Below are 22,434 nucleotides of genomic sequence, written 5' to 3'. Positions count from 1 at the left end.
CCACATTTTATTATCTCGCCAATGAGCATCGATTTCATTCCGGGCGCCCTGAAATCGGTGAGCGGAAAAACACAAATAAGACACACGTCACCCATCCGCCCACTCGCACCGTGGAAAAGTAAAACAAACCACCGACCGGGCGCGACTGGTCTGCTGACGACACCGTGCATCGGGGGTGGTCCAGGGAACTGCTGGAAAAGTGCGCTCATTCCGGCACTCGCTTAATCGATGTCTTACTCTCGGAGGACGTGGCTCCGAAACGGGATCTTTATTTTGCTTCGCTTTCGCTGGACCCGTCTGGTCTGGCGCACTTCGCACGTAAATAGCCAAATTGGTAGCGTAATTCCTTGCCTCGGGTCGTCCGGTGCGTCGCGTCTGGTGCTTTCCCAACTTGCACCAGCGCGAGGACCTAGAGCTTTAGGGCATAAAGCGTTGTTCCGCATATTCTGCGGGCACATAAGACAACAGCCGAACCATGACGGGTCCTTGTAATTGAGAGAAAAATGCCGCACCTATTCCAGAAGTTTGAGCAATTCAACCAAAAATGCTATTCTGAACTTTTTTCCCCGAAACGCGTGCTCTCGTTAATTATCGGAACTTCAATACCAGCCGTTTATTTCGTGTGAGGCTCACACTGAGGTACAATTTCCCTCACACTTGACCGGGCATTGGAAATAATTAACAATCATTGTCCCAATTATGCCATAAAATGGCACAAAATTAGTTTCACTTCCAGCGCAGAAAATAAAGTACCCGGCCAGCATCGATTCCGCGGAACCCCGTAATTATCCGGGCCAGCTCGTGCCGAAAACATTTCGAACAATATCTATCATTACGGATGCCGGGCACCGTGCGCGCTCCCTAATTGCCGCCCGTTAGCGGATAACGTTTGATTGCGTTTTTCCACGGAAAACGCCGACCATCGGCCGTTCGTTTTTCCATTCTCGAACCCGGGAACGGCACAAGGCGCAATATAAACAATCACCCGAGCCGGCACCGGTGAACGCGAGAGCCAAATAATCGCTCCTAATGATCGTCGATTGCACCGCCTTCGCAAGTGTACACCCTCGTTCTGGCGCGTGTCTAGCACGGTACTCGAGATTACACTCTTGCCACCTGATTAAGCGCGCCACCTGCCCCAACGGCCGCAGCTGCCAGGCCGGGTGGTGCTAATGTTTGCCGGTCTAATGATTTCAATTATCGCGGCGAGTACGCTTGCGGGGTGCGAGATCGATCGGGCCACGGAAAGCATGGCCATGGGAAAGCGGATATCCGCACGCGAAAATTTATAGGTACGATAAGGCGAAACGTCACCGCTTGTTAGCGCGTTTGGTGAGGTAGAAAAACAGTAAGCCTACGACATGCGATCGCGACGTGTTCGTGAATCGTGACAAGGACCCTCCGACAACCCGAAACCAAGCCATGCGAGTGTCAATGAGAGCGAGAGAGACAAAGAGAGGAATGTATCCCTCCCGCGCGGTGTCCTTGAGCTAAAGTTCGCAAAAAGGTTCCCGGAAGGCAGGATAGGGAACGTCCACCGAAAGGTCACGGCATGTGCACCGTGAGCGAGTTGATAGAGTTAAATTGACATAAATTTATTGCACCGTACAGCTGGCAGGATCCGATACCAGACAACAAAAACCATGGGTCGCGATGTAATTACGAAACGGGATCGGTACGGTAGAAAAGGACTAAAAAATCGTATAATGAAGTGATACCCCCGATAGGGTTGGCTCAACACTCCGAAAAGGACTCATTTAAATACTGACCTCCCGGTGTTTGCGTTTCATCGTGCAAAGTTCAGCCCTAATAAAGAATTCCGGAAAAAGGCACTACACGACGGGAGCTTTTTGGCTCAGCCGATTATCGTACACCTGGGCCCTGGGCCTTATCTCGAATGGCAACAAGCCGTGAACGGTGAACGACGTTCGTGTGGGCCGTTTCTGCTCGTGGCATGTGCACCGACATACCGATTCAACAGATCCACCTGGCAAGCCTGATCTGAACAAGGCATTCATGTCACTGTCGTTCCGTCACCGGCAGCTGCCACCGAGAATGTATCTATCAGCGGAAAAACCATGCCAACAACGAGGCCAGCGAACTGTACGAACCGCTCGTGTGGACCAGGCCCCATGCTGGAGCAGCTCCCGAAATAGATCCTCAAACTGGAGCGCTATTTTTAGCACCATACCGGCACGAGCGCCGCCCGGTGTAGTTGGCAAATCGATAGCACCGTTGACCAACCCCGGGCTCCATGGCCAACATGAAGCTCATTTCTGGTCGCTTCACGAGCACCGGAATCGCTTACAGTGGAAGTGATAGTCAACAGGCAGCATGCTCCAGGACACACGTGGGCGTCCCTAGCTAGAGGCTGTATTGAATGAGAAGATTGATCTGCCCGTGGGGAGACACTCCACCCGGTACTCGGTCACCATGACAACCCTGGTGGAAGTGAAATTTCCCAGGAAAAGCTCCCAACACCGACGTGCCACACTGCCCGAAAGAGCGCAACTTCAAACCGGCACTCATCGGGTGTGTATGCGTCCTTCGAGCCAGGAAGCAATCAGCGGAAATTGCGAAATCATGTGCTGTCGGTGTTCTGAACCGAGGCGAAGTTCTTCAAACCAGCAATGGCGTGAGAGCACGTGCGAGAGCGAGTAAAACGACGTACGGAATTCAATTAGGCGCGCTGCCGAAAGGGCTGAGACGTTAGTGCGGCGAGGACATCTGCTAACAAGTTCCTGGAAGGGCTCGAGTAGTAATTGGAACCATCCTCGGAGTCTTCGGCTCGCCTTGGCCCGGTTCTGGGCAAGCTCGCAGTCAACGAAGACGTGTATAATTATGTGAATAATTATCCGACACGCACCGATATGCCGGTACCACCTGGAAAAGGGCAGGTGATAAAATAAACATCGATCGGTTTGCAAGAACTGTTCAAACTACTTCAAAGCGAAGCCTGCTTAGACGCCCTTCTTGCCAGGTGAATCACGTTTCCAGCCCTTCCGGTGTTTGCTTTTGCCGTTATCCTTACGACTTTACCAATTTCGAGCTCCCTGAAACTCAACCCAAGAAAAGCAACAAATCTGTCGATTGACATTCGATCCGATCCCGTGCTTGGATTCGACCAAGTCGTTAAAGAAGAAAAAAATGTGTCTAAAATGTCACCACACCTCCACCCATTGAAACCACCTTCACACCTTTTCGCTGCCTATAACGCGTTCGGTAGGGTTAGAACATCGGTTTTGGGTTGGCTAGAGTGGTTGTTTTATTTTTAGCTGCACCTCCCACTTCGCAACCTTGAACCTGATCAAAGGTCCGGCTTGTGAAGCGAAGCGATTATTCATCGCCTCCCCCAGGTCCAGGTGGTGGAATAAATCGTTCCAACTCTGCCTCCTGAGAGGAAAAAGTGGCTCGTCACCGTATGTTCATTACGCGGATTTGGACAAATGTTGCCAACGTCCCACCAACGCCCGGTTCCCTACATTCGGGAAACACACCAGGTCCGCTTGGTAAGGGAAATGGAAAGAAAACATTCACGTAGGTGTCGCCTGGGAACGGTACGGTTGCTGGACCGCCTCCCATACCTGGGTGGTTCAATGTATGTGGAACCATTTCACGGACCGGAATTCCTTTCACGTGCACCTACGGTTGGAATCCGTTCGCTCAAACCACGGCTCGAGGGATTTGTTTTTCGACCACTCGCGTATGTGGGATGTTTTGCGCGACCACGACCTTGGCGAAAGTTGGCGACGGGAAAAAAAGGAAACCGCGGTTCGTAAATTTGTTGGGTTTTTTTTTCTCTTTTCGAATGAAAGTTGATTCATCCATCGTTTTTTAACGGTCTTTTTTTCCCAAAAAATAGCACACGAATCGATGTGCCACTATTAACCAGATAGAGCTACCGAGTTTGTGGCTTTTCTTCGAGAGTGCGCCCGATGAAGAAAAACCCGCTCCACCCGTGAGGCGGATTGTGGTGAAATAAATCACGCCGCATACCAGCAACCCACGGGAAGGGCATTTTTGTGACGGCATAATTTATGAGCTTTTCGCGGAAAAGGATGACCACCCGCGTTGTTTGCTGCTACCTCTCGACCGAGATCCATCATCGAGCAGTGTGCCGGAATTTTTACCCCGTCTCGATCTTAATCAAATTCTTGAACCACTTCGGTTCGGTTGCAATTTCCCGTTTCTTCGTCGTCGAGCAGGAGGCGAAAGAAGAACAGCTCACACGGAAAGGAACTTCCTCACTTGGTTCTTTTTCCAGAAACGGGGGTTGGCAAGTGCTCGGAAAACACACCACCGCTTCCGGGCCATCCATCCATCCGGTCGTGCCAAACCGATCCTCTATCGATCATTCCGTCCTGCAAAAAGCCCGCACGTTCGATCGTGTGGAAATAAAAGCCACGCTCGCATGGTAACGGGTTAGAGAGTTCGTTTTCCCACGAAGCATCCTGTCCCGAACCTCCTTACCAAGCGAGATGGTTTTATTAAACGAGAAGAACCGCTTCACCGTACGGCACTGTGTACGGTTTTTCCCAGCCCAGCTTGTGTCTCTATCAGTCATGTTCCAGCGAATGCGTGATTTCGTTTTTTCGCCTCCCCGCTAACGTGCAAGGGAAATACTTTTCCTCGCCGCTCGCGTGAATAATACCAAGCAACTCGGTGGTGAGGCCGCTTTCCACCCACAGGGACATTCGCCTCCATTGCTCGCTAAACCTTGAAAACCGGGGAAACGGAAAAAGGCCCTACCTTCGCTTTCACATCGCCCGCACGAGCCAGGATGGTGGAAACTTTTGTACAACTTTTCCCATCCCGTCTCTCCCCCACGAAGGGGGAAAGCGCTCGGTCCCGTGCGAGCGGATTTTAAGTGGATTTCCTGCGACGGGATTGCAGCTTATGGCTTATGGAGCTTTCCGCTGGGCGGGCGGGCTGGGCTAAAAATAGTAGCATAATTTAGTCCCAGTCTTGCGCCGCCGGTCAAGTGTAACCGCCGGTGACGGTGCTGGTGGTGGTGGTGGTGGTGCGGCACAACCCTGCTGAAAAGGGTCGGAAAATGGCGCCCACCGATCCACCGCGTCCTGGGAAATCGGGGTCTGCTCGTTTTATCGCACCGTGCGGTGAAGCTTGCCGGCAGTCGGAATAAATCCCGGCCACCCTGGAAACCGGCTGCTATCTGATGGAAGGGCGACAGGCCAGATAAAGCCGAAGGAAGCAACCACGCGAGTGGACCCGAAGCGTGTTCTCGGAAGGGAGGGATGAAAACAACACAGCAAAAAAGTATACGGTGGGACAGATTATGCCTCTCGCAATTAGAAAGAAGCGCCACATTATCACGGCGGTTTGGAATGTGGAAAATAAAAGTGGATAAAGAGAAAAAAAAGCGAAAGCTTCGTAAGGATCTACCACAGCCTTGAACGGCACCGCAAAGGATGCGCATACGCACGAGTTGCTGAATTTCTCCACTCCTTTCCGGGTACGATCACAAATGTTCCGGTGGTTTTCAGTGTGGTCTGTCTAGAAACTATTGCTTGGCTAATTCCCGGTAAAATGCAATTCTATTCCCTTCAATCCTTGCGGTTTGCGTTCGATCTAAGCCCTGGAATTAACATCGTCCCGACGCTTGGAATCCGGCTGATGTTCCGGTGGTGGGATCGGTTTGAATCGACCATTTTAATTAAACACACCGGAGCCATAGTCTATCGCCCGATCGGACCTTGGAAGGGCTTGGGTACAAAAGGACGCGTCCGGATAATAATAGCCTCCACAGCTCCGGGGCCCACAGGAGCAAACCCAATGTCCGTGATGGCAGGGATGAAACAATCAACACGAAACGCAAATAGCTGTCAATCAGCTCGGGTTGGATGAACTCTGAAGCGAGGCACACAATTCCGCAACAGAACACGTAGGATTCTAGCTAATCACGTCAAACGAGCTTATGCTGTTTTCAGTTCATTATAATTGACCCCGGTTTGAATATCTAACTTTGATACAATTCAATCTTTTAGAAAGAGATAACATTTCACTGAACGGCTGTTTTTAAATTAATGAATAATTTTGTGATAGGGAAAATAAAATTAAATGACCATAATAACTCCAGGATAATTTGGATCCATTTTTGGAGCTGATTTGACACGTGATATGTTCTTGACTTCAACTATGATAAGAAATGTTCCCGTCACATCGCAACCGACTATTTCCAGCCACGTTGTTGGATAGCAACGGCCTGCTACAATCGCATCAATCCAACAGTATCACCGTAGGTTGTGGGATCAAAAATAGAAGAAAAAAAAACCTAAATCGATGGCTCAATTTAGCACCATTCTCATACGCGGTCATCGGCCACGGACAAACGTCGTCGCCGCCTCGGGGAACGGTCCATTTATTTATAGCGAACCAAGCGCCATTAACGCGACCCGCCATCGGCCTCCATCGGGTTAATGTGTCGGAAAATGGTAGCGTCCTGAAAGGTGTCATCTGACAATTAGCGCTAAGCACTAGTGACGAGGAGGCCCCCCGAAGGGCATTTTCGATTTTTTTTTATATTTGGTCACCTCCAGTTCTCGGAAGCAAAAAACATAAATATACCTCGCGGTGTGATCGCGTGTCGAAACACCGACAATGAAAGCCGAAAGCTCGTGCCGCGTCCGTCCAATAAATTGGACGGCATCGGCCACACAACCGCAAACCGGAAAGTGCTACCGTTTTTTTTTCGGAACCCGCCTCTGGTCGCGTAACATCAATGTCCCGTCGTGATTCCTCGCAGATGGGGTGCTTTTGTCCATTGGAATTTCTTTTTACGTCAAGAGACGGAAGAAGGGCAGGAAAAACAAAAAAGGACCACATAAACACACACACACCAACACGCACGTACGTCATACATCACAAGGACGATGGACAACGGAGGAAAAGCTAATGGAAAATCTGTTACCATTACTGCGTGATTTACTGTTGGCATCACACCGGGTCCGATCAGGACGAAGCTCGATGGTAAATCTGATTAAAGCCACAATCCCACCAGTGGGCGGATTTAAACGAATTTTCCAACAGATGCGCAAAATGAACCGGCCAGTGTGAGGGTCTGAATAGCATTTGCTCTCTTTATCTTTTGGACAATACACGGGGAAGCTTTTTTCATTAGCCAACCGTAAACGGGAACTGCATCGAGCTGACCAATCCGGTCCCAGCCTGGCTGCAGAATTCACGCTAATCCAATTACGCCTTCCGGTCAATCGGTACTAAAAACTGGCAATTTTTTCTCCCCACGTTTCTTTCCCCCGTCATCAAATCATCATCTTTCAACCATCAAATCGTCGCTGGGCATCTTACTTACCTAAGCATAAAATATATCCTTCCAAGCTCCGCTCCCGAGGCTGTTGCTGCTATCGGTCCGTTTCTTGTTTACTTTGCTTGATGTCGGGTTTTTGGAAGACCTAATGAACCTTTCTCTTTTACGGTCGTTTCTCTTTCGCTGCTCGATGCCAAATTGAATTAAATAATTTTGTTGTTTTGCTCGTACACCACACCGTTCATATCCTTTTTTTGCATCCCTTTTCACTAATTTCTCGCAGCTAGCTTCCTTATCGGCATTTGTGTGGGGGTTTTCGGAAGGATTCCGCGCGCTCATTCGCTATCTTAAAATCGCGCCTCCAACAAAACCCCAACGGAGAACGTCTTTTGCGATGGAAAACAGACAATCTTTCGACACTCGCCACACTTTTCACGCTGCCGCGCGGAAGGATTTATTCACTCACGGGTGGCACCCGCTACTAAAAGGGAAGCACGAGTATTGTGAAATCGAAACCACACGCCCGGAAATACCCGTCTCGAGAGGCACACGGATTGGAAAGTTACATCTTCGGTTCTAGCACATCTCACGGCGCTTTTCGCGCACTTTCCGGCTGAAATTCGTCCCCTACCTGGATTGCTTGCGGCACACGAAAATAAAACGCAACTTCGCTCTTGAAAAACGCACGGTCACTGCTCTCCACGCGCCTCCATGGTTGGTGGGAGGAAAAGTTCGCGTTTTCCCAGCCTACTTTCTGCTTTCGCACTCGGGTGCTCAAACTGCGTCTTTCTCGGGTTTTGTTTAGTCTGACGCGGAAGCTGATGGCGTTTTCCGATAAACTATCGACCGATCAAAACCACGCGCCGTGCGTCGTCTTGTCTCGGGCGAGAAAAAGAAAGGGTTGAGAAGATTTTCACAAACTCCACGCGTGAACCACCTGTGGTGTTAAGTGTGCGTGTGTGTTTGTATATGTGCTTTTTCCCGTCTTAAAGCGTCCCGTGCTAAAGCCCGGAAATCTTCACCATCACCGTAATGGAACCTGTCGCGTGTTACGGCACTTCTAGCCCGTATTTTCTTCACGATTTTTCAACACTTCCTTCGTGCGATTTAGCTGGGCCTATTTTTCCTGGCCACCGAAACCTTCCACGACGCTTTCAGGAGCGATGATGCTCAACACTGCTGCCGACACTGGCCGGTTTGCTCCACGCGCGCCAAACGTCAACGCGAAACTGAAAACTCCTGCCAGCGCGTCCTGTCGGGTTTTCCGTAGTCCGGTCGGGTGCGAGTTTTTCCCGCTTCGACGGAACCGGCCTCGCTTCGAGAGCGTTTCCTCGGTTTCGATTCCACGCTTGAGTCAGAGCGAGAGAAAGAGAATGCGAGAGAATGAATGTGCACCACGTCGGAAAATCGAACGACGAGTTTTTCCTCTCCCTTTCGGCCGGACAGACCGTGCGGGTGGTGGGTCATTTTCCAGCGAGTGAGAGAGAGAGAGAGCCGAGAGTGTGTGGCAAATGTGAGACGCAAGCACAGTATGTTTGTACACAAGGCCACACGGGACACGACGCTGATGCTGGGACGTGTCTAAACGAAAACGAAACCGAACATTCGTCACCCCGGTCCCGCCGTAACCTTCGACATCGTACGGGGGCGCTGTCCCCGAAGGGTGGATTTTTTGGGGTTGGCAGCGCGGTCGGTTTTTCGCGCCACCGCGTTTGGCGTGTCGCCGATATCGGTGCGGTATCGGCTTTCAGCGACGACCCGCCGCACCCTCGAGTGCGAGTGTTTTGAAAAATACGATTGCCCGCTTTCGCTTTATGTGTTATTTTTGTTTTGGTCCGCCGGTTTTGCTCCGCTCCTCGCGTGTTTCCAATCGAGGAAAATCCCTATTCCACTGGGCGCAAAACGCAATAATATCGAGGGCTATTGGTCGGCTCGTGTGTACTTTTCCCGCATCAATCTGCTCTAATGGCGAACGGGCTGCAATCAGGGGATTGCGAATGATTGGAATGATTTCAATCATACCGAGCGCGTTGCCACCGTACGATGGTTACTATGGTGACGGACCTGTCGGGGAGGAGCAATATTTGCCACCGGTTGCAAGTAGGCATTATTAGAGGTTTAAAGATTCGTGCTCGCGTTCAACAGGTTTTGAATCTACATATTTTTGCAACTTTTTTTTCTCAGTTCGGAGGAATTTGGCGAAGGCTACTGCGATGAGTTATTTATTGTAGCTTGTTGTGATGGTACGTGACATCAGAAATTTTGGGGAAAAAAGTTCACCATCATTGAAGATGGATGAAACCATGTTAATTGATGTACAAATGTCAAACTGTTCAAGGTTAGAATGTGAGACAAATTTGAACAGCTATTTTCGACAGCAAATTTAACTTAGTTATGATAAAGTTGCTGTCTTTAACAGTGACCTTTCAGAGTATATTTCTTGTCATCAGCCTTTAACACAATACGAGTCGAGTTGTTCAGTGGCATCTGAGGGTTACTCTCCAGCAACGAATCTCGTATAAGAAGTATGCAGATTGTTTCCAGCAAGCAGTTAAATCATTAAAAAAATTAGAAATATGGTCTTTAAATTCTGTATAGAATGATTTGTTTAAAGTTTATTTCGATAGTTGTGTTATAATGGTTAATCAAACCTCATCACATGTATATCATAATGACAAATACGAGTAGTACTTCATAGCAACATTAAAGTACTTTATAGCATAAAGTAAAATTCCTATTTTGTCCGGTCAAGAAATCCGATCCACCTACTGTGCCACTCGGAAAAACATATCGGTCATCTTTGTTTGCCTACCGTCTTGCCATCTATTTGCATCTCTGTCTTATGCTGAGAGCGCGAGAAAATGCTCCAACATAACATACCATGCTTACAGTGCAGCGTAACTTATTTAGCATATTATGTAACGGTTTACTTTAAAGCTTATAATCTATTTTTTTTAACTGTAGAAAATTTCATGATTACAAGTATGAAAATTAAAAAAACCGAAACATACTTCTAAAGTAATATGTATGCTGCATGCAAAACTCCTAAATCCGCTTAAAATTATCTAGTATCATTTTATCACATCGTATTACATCAATATCTTATCCTCGGTTCAATAAAGCACTGATGTATACACATTGAACCAAACTGTAAGATAAATATATAAAACCGTTACATAACTTATAACAATTTTCCTTGCTTCCATACCAAAATGACATACCTGTGTGGTACAGTACGTTGAGATACAAACACGGAAATACTTCAGCTGACCTAGATAACATAAACTTCTTTCAGCGCTGACAGAGTGAAGGATTCGCCACAAAAAGAAGCAGATAAAAGAAACATATCGCACGATAAATGCTCAATTTGCACGAACAACTACTCCCCGGGGCGGTCGGCCTGAACCCACAAAACCCCCCTGCCGACCAAACAAAGCGGGGCACGAAATAAAGACAGTTACTTACAAATGCACGTTCGTGTGCAAATCAACCTCTTATCCAGGTTCCAGGTTAATGCTATTCGCATCTTGGCATCAGGGCATGGGCAACATGCGCGGAGGCACACAAAAATCCACCTTCATGGCCGTACACCCATTCCGCGCATTTCTCTTTCGCCCAAGCTCTCAATCTTTCAGCACCACAAGCTTCTCCAAGCTGGTACCGTACGCCCGTCTTACCGACAGACGGATTATGCTCAGCCACCCTGGCAGGCTCACCTCGCCAGACTCCGGCAAGAACTTTTCCACCCACCGTCACGATCCACGAGCGATTGTCCACGAACGAATGGCCCCATCACGGTCGCTCATCTTAGAGCCCCGCCGGTAATGTCGAATTAATTCTGCCACAAGCTGTTGAACCGAGCTGGAGAGTTTCGTGCCTCACGCCTAGCTTCCTCTGTTCACCTGCAGGGCACACTGCCAGGTGTACGCCGGCGGCCATATGCCGGTAAACTACCGACAATCACACGAATGCTCTCGACGCCATTAAAACCCCGTTAGAATACCCACAACCCCCACAGGGTGGGGTTTGCTGGAAAGTTTCGCTGCGGTTTTTTCAATTCGTGCTGTCGCCACGGATGGGAACGCTGGCCGTGGTTTTGGTTTACGGTTCGTTCTTACCATTGGTTGCGCCTCGTCGTGGCATTACGGCCGTCGGAAAATGGCGTGAGATTTAAAGGGAACAAGCGCCCGGAATGCAGCGGCATGAGTTCTCGACGGCAAGACGGCCACAAAAACGCGGCATCATGCTGTGAAGGGTGGTTCTTTGTGCTTTAGACTGGCCGGTGGGCTTGTGAAAATTGTACCTTTTTTGGGGGAAAAAATCTCTTCTCAAAAAGCTGCAATAAATCAGCAGCGTTTCCGACACACGGCAAATGTAACGATTCCAGCAATCGATCTTCAGCCACACACTCGGAAGCCATCCGTTCGGAGGCACGAAAGCGAAAGTGAATCGCATTAAACGCGCCTCGGTGCACATGGCCAAACAGGTTCGTTAGATTGTTAACGATTTTCTTTCACCGGCTCCCGTAAACCGTGCGTCGGTCCGTAGACGGTCGGCTGATCACGTGTGCGAATATAAGTGACTTTTAGTGCCGCTTTTCCAACGAAACCAGACTGCAATTTCGCCATAAAGATGTTGCGAAAACCATTGTTCAAATAAGTACTACTTACACTTTTCCCCATTGAAATATGGATTTTTCTTAGGATAAGAAATTCAACAAACATATATTTATTGAAAAACTTAAGCTATTATAATCACATGCTCTCCAAAAACAACTTTATCCTTACTGCACCGTTTTCCCAACGACTGCATTTCTTCGAGATGCTACTCTCAACTCTTCTCGTAACTCTCTTTCGCAGTTCCGCTCCGGCAGCTCTCGCGGCCATTCACAACAACCCACTCGATGGAGTCGCCTCCAACCTGAACTGGGCACCAGTTTGGATTTGTTTGTCTACGAAAGCGGACGCGCGTTCGTCGCTTGCCTGCGCACGAAAGTCTCAAGTCTTTCGTACCCGTTCACGCGGTCAGATCGTTCCAGCTTCACAGCACTGCTTGTCGTCGCATTCGAAAGGTGTGTGTTTGCGTTACGTACGTGCCGTTAATGGCTCACGTTGTCCGGCTGGCAACGGCGTAAGGTTGCCTTGTTCAGCTTCATTTAAATATACAAAATTACCTCACACTTGCTGTGGTTTGGTACGGACGAGTGTTAAAATCGTTGGTGAAATCGGTGGCTACAATGGAATGAAACCAGTTGATGGTGCTTGTAACAAACACGATCAGCATGAGTCAACGTTCGAATAGGCCGCTGGTGACAGCATTCAAGTGAAGTGGCCCTGCGTGGGTAGGAGATCGTCAGTAGCGTTTCGTTTTGTTATTCGGGTTCGTCGCCTACCGAAGGCGATCATGTTTAAGGTCGCTGCTACGATCGTCGTCGTCATCCATCGATCCGAGATACGCATAACCGGGAGCTAGGATTAAAATCCCGCCACGTTTGAAACCCCATCGGAGCGAATTCCGAAAGAAAAGCGCTCATTTCATCCCACAAATCGAGGGCGTTGAAGTCTTTTGTTTTGACTTCCTTCTCGATTCAGGCCGTCTGACCGCAGGCGAGCCCGGGATCGTGGAGTGATCCGCAAGGAGAAACTATAATTTACGAAACTATAAGAACTTCACATTTCACGCCCGCCTTCTTATCCCTTTCGCTCCCGCCTGGAGCTCGTAATTGCACCAACAACGGAATGCCTATCGACGCTAGGTCAATCGTGATCGGAAAACGAAAGCACCTCGCGCCCAACGCGCTGCCAGAGCAGAAAAATAGGTCGAACCAAGGCTTCTCGTACAGCCGGAGCGATCGGTTTGGGCGCACGACCGCAGGGAACCACAGATCCCACAAACCACAGCCTCGTAACCAGCACGTTCGTTGGCTACGTCAGCTACGGCTTGATAACACACGTGTACACGCTTCAAGCTGACGCGGAAACCGGTTTTTCTTTAGCCTTCCGCGCATGGGAGACAACTCCGCCTTGCTTCGATCGAGCGGCCTTCTTCTGTGAGTGAGCTCACCGTATGGCCGAACAGATTTTCATAATGTGAATGGGTTTAATATCGCGTAAAGGTGAACGAAAACTGGGCATTTGCAAAGCCAAACAGACATTTGCGCGTCCCCTGTTGCTGACGAATTTTGTATTTGCAAGCTTGTTGAACGCGCCCCGGATATTTGGAACGGCGCACGGACCGGAAGTGATCGTGAGGTGCTAACATTCAACCATTCAACAGGTTCACAGTACCAGCACGGCTCTCGTTTTACTTGAATCTAAGTAAAAAAATGTCTATTTTATGGTACTGCCATCGATTCGACTTTATGGTCAATTTTATTTACGGCTTGATTGGTGTCGTTTCTCCTATATGTATTATTTATTAGAGCGTTGGAATATTTATTTACAAGCACTCGTTGTTAAAGAAAAAGTATCCTCCTAGAATGTATTCGCTTCCATGCCAGTATCATGCACCAACCGCTAGGGTGGTTGATTCCTGACGAGCATCTACCGTAATGGCGCGATTGTATCAGCCATATGCGGAAGAAAAGGAAAAAGGAGAAAACTCCCCGACGTCTGCAAGATAGATGTCTTCTCAAAAGCCATCAACAAAACCGAAACTCATACGCAAAACTTTCACTCATTGCGTCAGCAGACGGATGGCCCAGCCACGCGTTATGGTACGCCGGTTTCGAGCTATGATCAAGTACGCGATCGATGATGGATAGCGCAACCACTATCGCAACTCGCGGCACCGATGATGGCAACACGAGAAAAAAAAGAGAAAACGATGCAAATGGCGCCGGGCGCAAAAGCGGCATAATTGCCTTTCGGTGGTAGATGTGAGTGGTTCGTGTTTTGGCATGTAGCGTTGCACATCGAGCTCGACTGTATATCCTTGAGCTCACACCTGCCGGAGCTTGTTTCGGGTCGTATGGTAATGGGGGGCGCTTTTAACCGTCGCCGATTTGGGCCGACTTTCAGAAACCCGACCTAGTGGAGGCCTTGAACGGATGAATGCCACTGAAAAGGATGTAAACTGCACGATTTCCGACGGGGCTTTCGACACTCGAGGCTCCGGTTCGTTGGTAACCACCGCCGTGAGGCTAATAAGAGGTAATGGCTTAGTTTATTCGTCGATCAACCCATCGCTGTGCCTGTGGTGGCATTAGATGGAAAACCGATAACCGTGTATCGTGCCTATTTCTGGCCGCTCGTCTCGAGCGGCAAGTGTTGCCAAAGAAAATGACAGGAGAAATGCAACCCATCTGACGGCGACCTCCCATTAAGGGGAACCGGCTCCGTTAATGATCGGATTGATCCAAAACCCGATCCCCTACCCGTTTCGTGGGTACTCTCGTCCCGTTGGACAAATCGATTAAATAATTCAATTACCGGTGATCTCTCTGGCATGATCGCACTCCCTACTCGGCTTCCGATCTTCCGCATAGGGCATCCGCCTGGTGAAGGCAATCTTCGCACCTACGACTCTGCCCGGGTGAAGTTTAAAAGGAGGCCGAGAATTGCTTCTCATCCCACTGCTGGCGGAGCGAATCGGTCCACTCAGAAGGTGGTCCGATTCCGGGCTCAGTTCGTCGAGGTGAACCATTTCCATTACCGGTTACCTGCTGGTGGTAAGATCGCACTGGGATGGCCTTAATATTTACCTAACTTAATCTGTGCCAATACAACGCTGGGGATTGAGGTGATCATGAAGCAAAAAAACGTTGTGGATGCTCCATTTGAGTAAAATGTCAACTCATGCGTTGGGGTTGGCGTTGAATAGTGGTTTTGGAAACCAGATCGAAGTCTGCAGTGGGATGTAGATCCTGCTGTCTAAAGCTGTTTTAAAACGCTGAACAAGGTGTCCGTTCGCAAAACGCGCAAACGTGTCTGGGGGAGGGAGTTTTGCGTGGAAGCACGAGTCATCACAATACCCACACGATGAACGCACACGATCCAGCCATCGCTGTCCATTTAGGGAAGGATGCTGGACACAATCGAACGGAGGACGTTTTCGATGGATTTTTAGTCCATCGAACAAGCGAAGGACGCCAACCTCACGACGATCGAATGTGGAACAATAGATGGAATGTTTTTCCAATATATTTCGGAATCATTTGAGCAAAAGTTAAGACGTAAAACAAAAACGAATGGATAGGTTTTTGTTTCTCGACCAATTTAATTGACGTAAAACAAATATAAATGCCCATGTATTTGTTTCATTAACGGTAATTAATGTTATGGTACTAGAAGAATTTCAAAAAACATACCTCTAATAGGTAATTATGCATCCGTAACTGTTCTCGAAACGATGTTAATGGCACTGCCCTCTTGAGCATCAAATTATCACGCTTGCGCTCATTTAGAACAGTTTATTCATGATCCAGGTTGCGTAGCTGTTGGTTCTACCTCTAATTTTCAACTCATTAGTTCCAGAGAATACCTTCAGAATGTCCAACAAGCAAGCATTCCGAAAGGTACGCTTTACTTTGTCCCAGCAGATGGTGATGAAACGAGTTCCCCCTTGGGACTAGAGCGCCGAGATTTTTTTCCTGCCCTGTTCGGGGGGGGATTATTCATAACGAAGCTCGTCCACAAACGGCCAACAACGACCGCAGCTGTCAATTTTCTCATCGACGTCCCACTTATTTCTTTTTATAACACCCACCGGCCACAGCCGACACTGAATCGGAACCGGAATCACATCACCCCCGGGACCGGTGTTGGCTTGGGGCGAGCCGTGGGATAGCGTAAAATAATAACAAAAATGCTTCTGGGGCTGCTCACGATCCCGTTAGAATCCGTTGCCCTTTTTTTTGTGATCCCCTCTATCCCGGACTGCCTGGCTATGGCCCAAGGGAAGGGAACCAAACGTGGTAGTGGCCATGATGAGCTCATGGGGTGCGTTCTTCTGCTGGAGCAGCTTCTGGTTCACGGTGGACCATGACTAGTCGAGTCTTTGGACTATGGAACGTGGCGTTACATCAGACTAGACGGGGCGTATACCGTGAAATCGTCCGCAAAACGAGAAGACGACCTCGTCTCCATCGGCCAAATGCCAGTGTGAAGCGGTTCCTCTGAATTTGAGCCCATTAGCGCAACAGCGTTCGGGTGCGAATTGGCGTTAGCGATGGTGATCGGTTGAAGAAAGTAGATAGAATCGGTGTATAATTTAATCGATCGATGCCTCACGATGGGATCGCCAATCTCTCTCGCTCTTGGAGTTTTGAGGAATAGCGTTTAATAGGATTCCCCAAGCCAATGGAAAGCAAGAAGCTGCCTCATTATCATGTCACATCTCTTATCTTCTAAAGTATCTATTAACGAACGTGATAAAGATTCAATTGTATGCTATGAGCTGTACAGAATTTAAATAGATGTAAATTCTAACGATGACTCATGTTTTAATTTTCTGACATCATAAGCTCCGTTCGCGCGATCCTCCTCAAGGACAGTCCGACTTCAACCTTCAAACAGGTTCGTCATTTGCACAAGCTGTTGCATTTCCCGTGAAGGGGTTTCAATGTATGTTGGATGGATTTATAGCCCAGCCCACCAATGCAAAGCAGTTCCTTCACTGACGGTCAGTGACTCAATAACCAAACAAAACGATCACCTTGTGAAGAATAGTAAACTTTTGAAAGGCGTGAGCGTTGCATTACAGATGTGCAAACATCAATAAGCAAAGTTTGACATTGAAAATAGGTTAATGTTGGTGTTTCCGAACGATACATTCCTCTGCAAATGTAGCTTGGAGTGAAAGTAAACCATTGTACTTGCAATTTTCATGTGAAGCCAGCACCTCCCACGCTCCACATATATGCGCAACACTTTCCTCACATTCTCGTTAGCGTTTCATCTCATTTCGCCTTCATTTTGCTTCCCAGGTCCTGCACGTCGTTTGTCGTCGTCGTAGAAGCTAACAATTGCCTTACGCATTCCAGCATCTAACCATGGGCAAGGTCGTAGTGTTAATTCTTAGCCTCGTCATCTGCCTGGTGGCTCAGCAGGCGATGGCAAAGGAGAAGCACATCAAGTACACCGAGAAAGATCTGCTGCGCAAGTCGATCGTGTACGACAAAAACACACCCGATGTGTTCTACTGCCCTGTCAGCAAACCCACCGGCATGGATAAGATGATCGTGAGGTAAGACAGCATTAGACTCCCGGATGTTATTTGGCATTAATGAGATGAATCACGCTTCAAATATCGCTCTAGATCACGTCCGCTACATAAATTGTGCGAGCACGAGGGTAAACCTCTTCCGGCGCACTACAAGTCGGACTGCTACAATGACGTAGATGAGTCGAACTACGCCTGCAAGGAGAAGTACAGAATAATGGTAAAGTATCGCCCGTTGTGAATGAATGCGAATTAGGACGGACTCGTCCGGGAATGTGAAAGCACACGCACGACACACCACCTGGCCACGTGCTGGCTTCGCTATGGATGTGCGGACGAAATTTTCACTAACGAATAATCGGGATCGTTTGGAGCGACGCATCCGCCAGCTACACAAACTAATCATAAAAAACAAACAACACACAGAACGAGGATTGATTGTTTAGCAAACCATCAATAATGTTTTCGATTCGTTTCTTTCTTCAATTTTTCTTTCTCTGTCCCTCGCGGCAACCGATAACAGAAGCGTTTTGCGAAAGATAACGTTGAGATCTAAGCAGGCTCGTGCATCACGTGTGCAGCGTTTTCTCGTGCGAGCGATTACTAAGACCAAGCATTCTGACTTTATTCTACCCTACCGAACCCTTTCAAACGTTCAATGACTTGCCCAAACCACATATCCCCCCGAAAGGGTCTTTGTGTACATTTCAACTTTAAACTAAAACTTGCATAATATGAATTGTAGTTAAACTTTATTGTTGAAAACGTTTTACTATTCGGCCGTTATCTTCCTCTCCGTAGAACTTTTCTTTTTTCTTTAATCCTTTCGCACCTCAAACAAAGAACTGTACTTCAATGTTTGCTCAACTTGCTTTCTATCTTTTTTTGTAGTTTATAGTCAAATTAAACCAATTATAAATAATACCAAATCGTAAAATTAGACCGCATTCTCTTCTAAATAGCGAAAGAGAGAGCATTGCAGATATTCTTTTATGATCGACTAATCTACAGACAGTGAGTAAACAAACTCAAATTAACGGTTACCAAACAAAGATAAACAGAAATGCCCTAATGGGACATTCCATCGTTCCTAAGAATAGGAAATTGGGTACATTTAATTATATCCTCGAAAACTCCACGTTCTTACTTCATATCCACACCAAAATTTTCGTAACAACGGTGCAGAGGTTTTATCTGCTAATGCTTGGTGAACTAAACTAACAAGCCGGTTTGGCCACTTTTACTTACTTTAAGAAATGTTCCGTTGATGTTACTAGCTAACTTTTACTAACAACCGATGGCCAAATACTCACAGCTTGCCGCCGGTAGAATTAACCCTCAAACGTGACTGTGGACATCGTTAGGCAAAAGACACTTCAAAAGACTTTCCTTGATGTACTTACAAAACCAAAACCACGCCTCAATGCACACAGACACAGGTTGAGAGACATTTCTGAAAATGAAATATATATCGCTTTGCACAAGAAATTTCACGAAGGGTCTGTGCACCCACTCGTTACACCTTGCTGCTTTTTCGCCAGCTAAAATCATTACACGGGAAATGAAGGCCTATACACGAAAGGTGCGTATGAATACTAGCCATAGCAGTAATGGAATTCAGTTCCTAGTCACTCATGTCTTGTAACAAACAACCAGTTCGGAGATTTTTTATTTGTCTTTCACGGAACATGTTTGATCTTTTCTCCCAGATGCGGCAAAATCCACCTGGCAGCGACGAACCGTTCAATGGACAGCGGCTGAGCAGATTCATGGATATGGACGACGACATGAAGCGCATTAAATCGAAAAAGCACTGATACAGTTCAATGATCGAATGACACCTCCAACTGCTTCTGTTCGCTATGCCATATTTATAAAACACTACAATTTAGCTTGAGAATTTCTTGAACCGGAGAATAAGACCCATCCACGCACGAACGGAACGAAGAATGGAGAAGATTCACCGTTAAAGAACATTTTTCAGTGATATTAGCCTACATTTGCTTTGGTAATGAACCTCGGGACGATGGGAATTGGTTTACAATTGTTGAACAGTTTGTTTTAAATGTTGCCTGTGTTGTATAATCAGCGGAATATTTCTGCTTTAGATATGAGTGCGTCGAAACGACCTTTTTAGTTGGCTTATTAACATGGCCCTTTAGCCATGCTGGATTTCAAACCACTATGTTGTAGTTAACGATGTTTGCAGTAATTTTTACTAAATAAAGCAGTACTACTTCTAAAACAAATGAGAGTTTTTGTTGGTTTTATGTTTTAAATAATTAAATGTTAGATATCCAAGCTCAATCCTTAAAATTAAATCCGAAACAGAGCCGTAACGGCTATTTTAAATGTGAGCTTCTTGATTTCGAACTACGTAGTCACTAGGTCATGCCATTTTCTTCTAAGGTACCGTATTGGTAGGCACACAAAGAACTGTCAAAGTTCGTCCGTTCGTATGACAGCAGGACATTGCTTGTGTTTATGTTTGGTAAAACGTAAACAAAACGCATCGTTTGATCTGCATCATCTGAAAAGGAATTCTCTAGTTAAATCACTTAATATCTGCTCAATTTTATCTGAAGTTCCTCATACTTTTACCATTGAGTCGTGCTTCGTATGAAATCAAGTCATCGTAGCCCAGTTTCGATCGTATCGTATGATGACTACCGCTGTGATGATGGATTACGATTTCAAGATGAAAACCCAACAAGAACGGGCCAAAGTAGAGGACCTGTTCGAATACGAAGGCTGCAAGGTAGGTCGGGGAACATACGGACACGTGTACAAAGCACGACGTAAAGAAGGCAACGATTCAAAGGATTATGCGCTCAAGCAGATCGAAGGGACCGGACTATCGATGTCCGCTTGTCGTGAGATTGCGGTAAGTATAGGAAGTCAAAAAAGTATCTGCAATCAGTGGTAACTGATTGTTTTAATTTCCCACACAGCTGCTTCGGGAATTGAAGCACCCCAATGTAATAAATCTCATCCGAGTGTTCCTATCGCATACGGATCGCAAAGTGTGGCTACTGTTTGACTACGCCGAACATGATTTGTGGCACATTATCAAGTTTCATCGGGCGGCCAAGGCAACGAAGAAGCCGGTGATGGTTCCGAAAGGAATGGTTAAGAGTTTACTGTATCAAATATTAGATGGCATCCATTATCTTCATAGTAATTGGGTTTTGCACCGAGATCTGGTGAGTAGCAGTTTTATTGCTCGACATCGTCATGGAGTTTCTAAATGTTGGCGTATTTTAGAAACCGGCTAATATCCTCGTGATGGGTGAAGGCAATGAACGTGGTCGCGTAAAGATTGCTGACATGGGTTTTGCGCGTCTATTTAATGCCCCATTGAAACCGCTTGCCGATCTCGATCCGGTCGTTGTAACCTTTTGGTACCGTGCACCAGAACTGCTGTTAGGCGCTCGCCACTACACAAAAGCTATCGATATCTGGGCAATTGGATGTATTTTTGCCGAGCTACTCACATCGGAGCCGATCTTTCACTGTCGACAAGAGGACATCAAGACGAGCAATCCGTACCATCACGACCAGCTGGATCGAATTTTCAATGTGATGGGCTTTCCGCAGGACAAAGATTGGGAGGATATTCGAAAGATGCCTGAGCATCACACGCTTACGAAAGATTTTAAGCGCTCGAAGTAAGAACGGGTTGAACCAGGTTGTGCTGGAAGGCAGCTTTGATGGCATTGCTTTCTTTTTTTTTCAGCTACGCAAGCTGCTCCCTAGTGAAGTATATGGAGCGGCATAAGATCAAACCGGATAGCAAAGCATTTCATCTGTTGCAAAAGTTACTGCTGATGGATCCGAACAAACGCATTACCTCAGAACAGGCAATGCAGGATCCATATTTTTCGGAGGATCCCATGCCGACAGCCGATGTTTTCGCCGGGTGCCCCATACCGTACCCGAAGCGTGAGTTCCTCACCGATGAAGACCAGGACGATAAAGGCGAAAAACGACAACAGCAACAGCAGCAACAACAACAACAACAACAACAGCAGCAGCAACAACAACAACAGCAAAATAATCAGCAGCAGCAAGCTAACCAACAGCAGAATCAACAGGGAAATGTAGGCATAAAATTGTACGCCTTGATCGCTCTGATTTTATAGTATCATTTTCTTTAACTTTCAGCAACAGCAGCAGCAAAATCCTCAACAGCAGTCTCAGCAACAACAACAGCAGCCCGGGAATGTAAATGATATGCAAACTTTATTCCAATGCCGAATGATTTTCACTTAACGATTGCTCTGTTCTTATTTAGCAAATGCAACAAGGTGGAGGTGGTGGCGGTGCTGGTCAAGGTGGAGGAGGGATGGATCATAATAATGCCAAACGTGTCCGGCTATCCGGTCCTAACGGACACCCGAATAACCCACAGGGCGGGATGACGCAACAGGAGTACCACCAGCAACAGCAGCAGCAGCAAAATCAGCAACAACAGCAGCAACAGCAACAAAATCAAATGATGTTTAACAATGCTCAACAAGGTGGTTTCCAGCAACGGTATTAAGGGAGCGTAGACACAAATAAACTATGTTCTCGTATTCATAAATACAAACACGTATTGCTAGTAAATATGATCGCGTTTTTTTAGTTTAATATTTTTCCTTACTGCAATATCTCAATTTGATCACACCCGACTTGACTACCCGCATTTGCGTTTCTTTAACAGCTAAGAGGGTTTCATCAAGAGGCTCACCATGACTTTCCCTATCTGATCAATTGATTTTCAACCGTTTGCTTCGTATGATATCTACCATCAAGGAAATGCCAGAACCTAGAATTTCTACAAGTTATTAGACTACCGAAATTGCCATCTATGAGCGTTGTTTGGCCCTGTCGAACGCCCGTCAAAAAGGTCAAAATTATTGAATGGCAGACGAAGGCCCTCGATTGCAGGTTCTTCCGATTCCTCCTGAAGCAAACCCATACGATAAGCGATTGTTTCGCCTAAT

The 22,434-nt window shown here is 47.2% G+C and overlaps 2 protein-coding genes across 3 annotated transcripts; both read left to right on the top strand.

Moving 5' to 3' along the window:
- The first annotated feature begins 12,227 nt into the window (after nt 1–12,227).
- LOC128722880 (uncharacterized) lies at nt 12,228–19,689 on the top strand. Of its 2 annotated transcripts, XR_008410807.1 has the most exons (5): nt 12,228–12,356; nt 17,211–17,470; nt 17,543–17,666; nt 17,970–19,028; nt 19,156–19,689. XR_008410807.1 is itself a non-coding variant. In XM_053816564.1 (4 exons), exons 2-4 carry the CDS (start codon nt 17,277–17,279, stop codon nt 19,261–19,263), a joined length of 426 nt encoding a protein of 141 aa, XP_053672539.1. In that variant the 5' UTR covers nt 12,228–12,356; nt 17,211–17,276; the 3' UTR covers nt 19,264–19,689. The 2 variants fall into 2 exon arrangements, 1 of the variants encoding a protein (XP_053672539.1); XM_053816564.1 differs by lacking the exon at nt 17,970–19,028.
- Nucleotides 19,690–20,108: 419 nt separating this feature from the next.
- On the top strand, nt 20,109–21,989 carry LOC128725339 (cyclin-dependent kinase 8). The gene is made up of 6 exons (XM_053819074.1): nt 20,109–20,330; nt 20,398–20,649; nt 20,711–21,114; nt 21,183–21,546; nt 21,611–21,670; nt 21,741–21,989. Exons 1-6 carry the CDS (start codon nt 20,109–20,111, stop codon nt 21,987–21,989), a joined length of 1,551 nt encoding a protein of 516 aa, XP_053675049.1.
- The last annotated feature ends 445 nt before the right edge of the window (nt 21,990–22,434 follow it).

Source organism: Anopheles nili, chromosome 3 (assembly GCF_943737925.1).
Source record: "Anopheles nili chromosome 3, idAnoNiliSN_F5_01, whole genome shotgun sequence".
Taxonomy (NCBI): domain Eukaryota; kingdom Metazoa; phylum Arthropoda; class Insecta; order Diptera; family Culicidae; genus Anopheles; species Anopheles nili.
This window is presented reverse-complemented; position numbering and strand designations above follow the sequence as displayed.